The sequence below is a fragment of the Coturnix japonica genome, chromosome 11 (genome assembly GCF_054131305.1).
Source record: "Coturnix japonica strain WE chromosome 11, WE-NBRP24, whole genome shotgun sequence".
Classification (NCBI taxonomy): Eukaryota; Metazoa; Chordata; class Aves; order Galliformes; family Phasianidae; genus Coturnix; species Coturnix japonica.
The window spans coordinates 6386898-6393154 of NC_140673.1; the positions used below are offsets into that span (position 1 = coordinate 6386898).

Below are 6257 nucleotides of genomic sequence, written 5' to 3' on the forward strand. Positions count from 1 at the left end.
ATCTTCCCTTGGATGACTGGAGGTGTTGGTGAACAATACAGTTAACAGCACAACTTCTCAAGCACCTCTCCCGGCCTTAGTCAGCAAGCCAGTTGCCCAAAACAGGAAAGAACCACAGGGAGGTGCAGCTTGAGTGGAGAAAGAAAGCTTACACCCCATCAGTGTCAGCAGAGATAAGGCCTAACCACAACCTGCCCTCTACTGCCTCGTCTTGCTTTCATTTCCCAGAAACACTTTACTGGCCCAGATCTTTCTGGTTTGCTGATGTTGCAGATTCATGTGCTGCATCTCACCAGGTGTCCTGTTGCTTGTGTCCCCAGGCTTGGACAACATCCACAAGATCACATCGCAGGGACGTTACGAGCTGCGCATAGACATGAGGGATGGCCAGGAAGCAGCATACGCCTACTATGACAAATTCTCCGTCGGTGACTCCCGGAGCCTCTACAAGCTCCGGATAGGAGACTACAATGGCACTTCTGGTACAGCCTCAGGGCTAGCTGAGGGCTTCCCCAGTAGGGAAATGCTGGGACTGGTCAGTGTGAAGGTGTAAAGGAAGTCCCAACATCAAAGCTTGCATTTCTGGAGTGTAAAGATGCAAGCCTACAGGCCCTTTCTGCCTTCCTGCAGTTCACTGTGCAAAGCAGGCTGATAAATTCCACTAGAGACTGATAAATTCCACTAGGGACTGAGGGAATTTTCCATCAGGGATAATATATTAAATATCAGAGTCGTTGCTGTTCAGATAATCAGGTCATCCACCAGAGGTGTCATCTCAATGAACATCACCGCAGCTCACTATTGATGCTGTGCTGCAGGGTGTGTTTATCACCCTCCTACAGCAATGGAAAAATCTGAAATACTCTGCAGAACTTTGCCCCATACAGACCCAAAGGTAGCCACTATTGTAAGGGCATGGGCACACCTGTTGGCTCAGCTGACACAGCAACATTGAGCTTTGCCCACCATGTGAGGAAGGAAGGAGAACATGGGGGTCTCTGCCCCAAGTAGGGGGTAGGGGCACAGCTACAGCCCCTCTAGCTGGGGTAGAAGTGTCCAGTGACTGCAAACCTTCACAAACACCCCTGTGTGTGTCAATATTGCTTAAAGCATTCAATGCACAGTTTGGGAAGAAAAGCAGTCCCAGATTGCATAGTTCTCTGCCTTCCATTTCTGCAGCAGCATTTGTGCAGCACTTTTCTTTCCCCCAAAGGGAGTTTCTCTCCCCTTAGTAAGGAGGGGAGAGCAGGCTGGTGGGTTTGGTGGAATAAGACATAACATGGCTTCCAAAAGGGTCAGAAAGACACTTCCTCCCTCTTATCCAGAAGGAGAAAAGAAGGGCAAGCATTTTGGTTCAAGAGAAAAGTGCTTGGTTTCCTCAAGAATGGGCAGGTCCCTTTGGTTAGCAAGAGGGAGGGAGGGAGGGAAATTCCTCAAGGTATGCAGCTGATCCAGACTCCAAGAAATCAAGGCTTTAGCTCATTTCTGAAACACTGAAATTCAGATCCAAATACAGACGGCTACTTTATCTTCCAAACCCTAAGATTTCCTATGGTCTGTTCTGATCCAAAACCAACAGCAGAGGACCTCAGATGAATCCACCATGAGTAATCCCAGTTAACACTATTCCCACACCATCCCACCAGCCTTCAGCTATTTGAGCTGTTGACTGACAGGCTACCACACACACCAGAATTTCCTCATGAAAGGCCAGATGGCTTGAACATTGAGGCACACAAGCCACAAGTGGGTTTGTTGGTCCATCCCCCTTAACAACGTGTCTTTCCACAGGGGACTCCCTCACCTATCACCAGGGCCGCCCCTTCTCCACCAAGGACAGGGACAACGACGTGGCCGTGACCAACTGTGCCATGTCCTACAAGGGGGCCTGGTGGTATAAGAACTGCCACCGGACCAACCTCAACGGCAAGTATGGAGAGTCCCGGCACAGTCAGGTAAGGGCAGAGCTGGGCTGAGACCCTTCAGCATTTCTTCAGGCTGTGGCTGGGGTTGCATGGTCTGGTCACTGGGGTCACTGACATTGGCTGCCTTGGTCATTTGCCATGGTGCTCTTGTAGGTTACACTACAAAATATATCCACCAAATCTCATCAGGAGCCTTTGGGCAGTGGGAAAAAACAAGCAAGACAGTTCAGCAGAAGAGTTTCTTGCTCTTCCTGTAGCAGGCTTTTCCCTCTGGTTTCTCTATGCAACCAAGCTTGTTTCCTTCCTCTCACACTTTCATTTTGTGTGTGTGCCTTTCTTTACACCAAACCTTAACCCTTCACCCTTTACCTCTTTCTCCCTCCAGGGAATTAACTGGTACCATTGGAAAGGCCATGAGTTCTCCATCCCCTTCGTGGAAATGAAGATGCGACCTTACAACCACCGTAACATCTCTGGGAGGAAGCGACGGTCCCTACAGCTCTGAGCCAGCAGAACTCCCCTCCCGCCACCTGACCTTTTCTGTCATTTGTTTGTATTTTATAAAATGAAAAGGGGAAAAAAAACAAACAAAAATACCCCTCCTCTGAGATAGCAACCTGCCCCTCATGAGTCCTGGAGGGAACCACAGCACAAGCAAAGGCTGTGGGGGGAAAGAAAGACCTCATTGCTTTGCATCTGTCCCAGAGAAATACCAAATTTCCAGACTCCCTGCACCCATACTCTGGCCCTTAACATGAAAAGAAGGAGAAAGAGACAGACAGATTTTTTGATATTTTTGTTAAAAGACCTAGAAATCCCCAGCAAACCCCCTCCAACACTTTTGTTACAGGGTTGGTGGCAGAAGCCTTCCCAGCAGGGACCTTCGTGCCATCATTTCTAGCCCAAGGCACAGCCAGGGACACCTGGCCTCGTCCCCATCCCTGTCCTTTCTCAGCAGGGAGGCCCTGAGCCCCCAATGACACCATCCCTCTGCAAGCAAACTACCACACTTCAAGTCCACAGCAATGTGTTTGGGTTACGCTGAGCCTGAGAGAAAAATAGAAGGTGATAGATTGAGGGGGAAAAAAAGATCATTTCTTTCAGTCTTGAAATCATCATTAAGGTCTGTTTCTTCTGCTACTTCTTTATGCCACCATGATGTCATTCACAGAGGTCGCTGGTCCCAAACCAAAGAGCCACAGAGAAGGACCAACAACCAAAAAAGCCATCACACAGCCAGAGCTCAGCCTGAAGCCAGCAGTTGTGTCATGCCATGTCCAGGGACCTGCACGCAACAAAGGGAAGACAAGTGCACGCTGAGAAAGGCCCATTGCCTTGCCTCTACACCATCCCTCCATGCTTCCATCACAAGGGGGACCCAAATCTCAGTGCCTTGGTATCACCATCTTTCTCATGGGAAATAACTGCTTCCCTCCTCAAAAGAAGGCTTGGCCCATTTAGATTTTGGAGCACCTGGAGACCCTTGAAAGAATAGACATATTCACTCTTTGCATCCTTAATCTCTCTCATTCTAAGGAAGATGGACACCTCAGGAAGCCTTTGTTGTCATTGCTGCCACCTGCACAGAGCCCCAGTGGTCACCACCATGGACCCACCGCTCCTCAGAGGCTCTGCTCAATGCTGTGCTTTGTCACCCACGTGTCCCAGGACAATGCAGCCCATCACTGGATGCACAGCCAAGGCAGAATTACAAATGCTAAACACTGCGTTTTGATTTTACCATACTGAAGCTGCTTTGTCTCAGGAAACATCTTCCAGATGGCAACATAAAGGCATCCTTACAGTAGCTTATAATTCAGGCCAGTGTCTCTTTCGTGGTCATGCTCCTTGATTTGCTGACGTTACTCACCACCCTGCAGAGCTGAAGGAGGGCATTAAGCAAGAACCCAGCCCCTTTGTCCATGCTGGGCACACAACCTCAGCTGGCCCCGAGGTCAGGATTAGACATGGGGTCCAGCCCCAAGGTGGGCAGCTCGCATCCTGCTGTCACAAATCAGATTTTAATCAGTTCTCACTAAGTGAGTCCAACAGCCGGGGCACAGGCCAGGCAGGAGGCTGTACATGTTGAGATCTCTGCAGCATCACTGATGGCAGTATCTCAATCCACCCACGCAGCCTGCCCCATTAAATATCCCCGGTAGCAGCAAGTAGAACTGATTAAAACTGAGGAGGCCTCCTGCTAGAGCAGCACAGTAACATTTTCCCCACCACTGAGAGTTTATAGGTAAGAAGTGCCCTAAATAAAGTGCTATAGTACAGCACTCACAGCTATGAGCAGAGGTTGGTGGTGGATGATATTCATCTCCTGTTCTGGATGGAGCTGTTTGCTTTTCCACCCAAGTGTAACAAAGAGATGGCAGTGAAAAAAAAAATGGTAACTCAGCCCTGGCTATCAGGAGGAAGGCAAGAAACCTGGTTTTGTAAGCACAAAACAAACAGAAGCAAACAAAAAAAACCTTGCTTTTCCATGAGGCTCCAAAGAAGATCCTCAAAGAAGCTGGTTATTCTCCCAGTAGATGTTCTGACATGCATCCCTCCCTCTCTGCTCACATCCATCATCCTGTGGTCCTGCAGCTGGGACAGGAAGGCCTGGCCAACACAGCTCTGTCGTCAAGTCTGAAGGACACCCCTGGGGACAATAGTCAACCTTCCAGTGAAACAAAACAAGTTCTTTCAGGGAAACAAAAGGGATGTTACAAGCCAGAAAGCCAGGCTTCTTCCCAGTTCTCCTTCCAGCATCACCTGCTCTGCTTCCTTCCATCACTGTCCAGATGGGTAAGGGCCCCTTTGCCTGAGCACTGCTGGTGTCACATCCTGAAGCCCACAGCACCAGCAGCACATCAGTCCTTCACCCTGCAGAGAACCACATGCCCCCAGCACCTCCACAGCCTTCCAAAGCCACCTCTTGTTTCTAAACCCAAAACACCAGAAGGAAACACCAAGGGACCCTCTCAGCTCTTTCCCAATGTGGTTATCCCTCTGTTTCTGTTCCCACCTGACATCTTTTCCACCACACACTGCTTTGCTGTATGACCAAAGAAAAGAAGGCCTGAAAGGAAGATCTGCATTCAGAGAAGTAACCCCTAGGGCAGCATTTACAGAGGAATAGTGGAGTGGAGGCTTCCCCAAAGACAGCTGGGCTTTGGCAGGAGGATGCTGCAAGAGCATCAGAGCCGCACAAAGACTGGGGAGAAGCCTCCACCTCTGCTCCTCCTCTTTGTGCTGCTTTACTGTGTGCATCATAAAGCACAGTGCAAGCCTAAATGCACTCTCAGCTCCTTCCCAATGTGATATTTACACCATGTGAGGCAGAGCTTCAGGCAGCCTGCAGGAGCCCCAGCACCTTCCCAGCACCTCACCTCCACACCAGCCAGGTTCCCTTTTTCCTGACCCCAGCACATCACGCCCTGGGGTGACCACACACCTCCAAGCAACACCCAGTAGCCTTTCATCCCCCATCCTGACCAAAGGCTTTGCTCCAGGACCAAGCCCAGCCCCATTTCTACCAACCAACCACCTGTAGTTGGGCCACCAAACCCAACCAAGCCCACATGGATGGGTGGCATCTCCCTGCTCAGCCCAGAGCTCTGCAGGTGTCAGAGGTTTGCCAGAGGGATGGTGACATGGGAAAGAACCAACCAAGCAAAAAGCAGCTCCTCGTGTACAGGCGTTACACTGCAATTGTGTTTATTCCTTCAGAAACTAAAAACCAAACAACACAGAAAGGCGACAGAAGAACAGAGGCAACGAAACCCTTTGGAGAGATTTTGATGAACCAAACACAGCCCAGTGCAGCCAAATGAGGGGAAGATGAAAGCAGATAAATGCATAAAGAGAGAAGATAAATAATATAAATAAATAATATATTAAACAACCCTTCCCCACCCCATAATGAAAACGTAGCTGGGAGAATGGGATCGACGCTTGTTAACCATTGTTAACTAGTATTTTTAGTCTTGACCGCTCTTAGGCTATGTATAGTTCCTTTTTTTAATGCATTTTCTATACATTAATAAAAGATACCAAACGAGTCAGCTGTGTGCCAGTCTGGGAAGAAAAAGGGAAGGAATGAGAGGTGATGGCCTTACGTTGTTGTTCCAGAGAAGGTTCAGGTTGGATATTAGGAAAAACCCATCCAAAGAAGTGGTGATGCATTGACACAGGCTGCCACAGGGGTCACCATCGCTGGAGGTGCTCTGGACCACAGAGATGTGGCACTGAGGGATGTGGGCATGGTGGGGTGGGTTGGGGTTGGACATGGGGATCTTACAGGTCTCCTGCAGTCAGAATGGTTTCATGATTCTGTGATTC

General features: G+C 49.3%; 1 protein-coding gene across 5 annotated transcripts in view; it reads left to right on the forward strand.

Moving 5' to 3' along the window:
- The window catches only part of TNR (tenascin R), a 47621-nt gene extending 41645 nt beyond the window's left edge, over positions 1-5976 (forward strand). For all 5 annotated transcript variants that reach the window (XM_015869798.3, XM_032446231.2, XM_085510933.1 and 2 more), the window contains 3 exons: positions 321-482; positions 1792-1955; positions 2311-5976. In XM_015869798.3, coding sequence (XP_015725284.2) covers positions 321-482; positions 1792-1955; positions 2311-2430 — 446 coding nt within the window. In that variant the 3' untranslated portion in view covers positions 2431-5976. The remainder of the gene's footprint in view (positions 1-320; positions 483-1791; positions 1956-2310) is intronic.
- Positions 5977-6257: the final 281 nt, after the last annotated feature.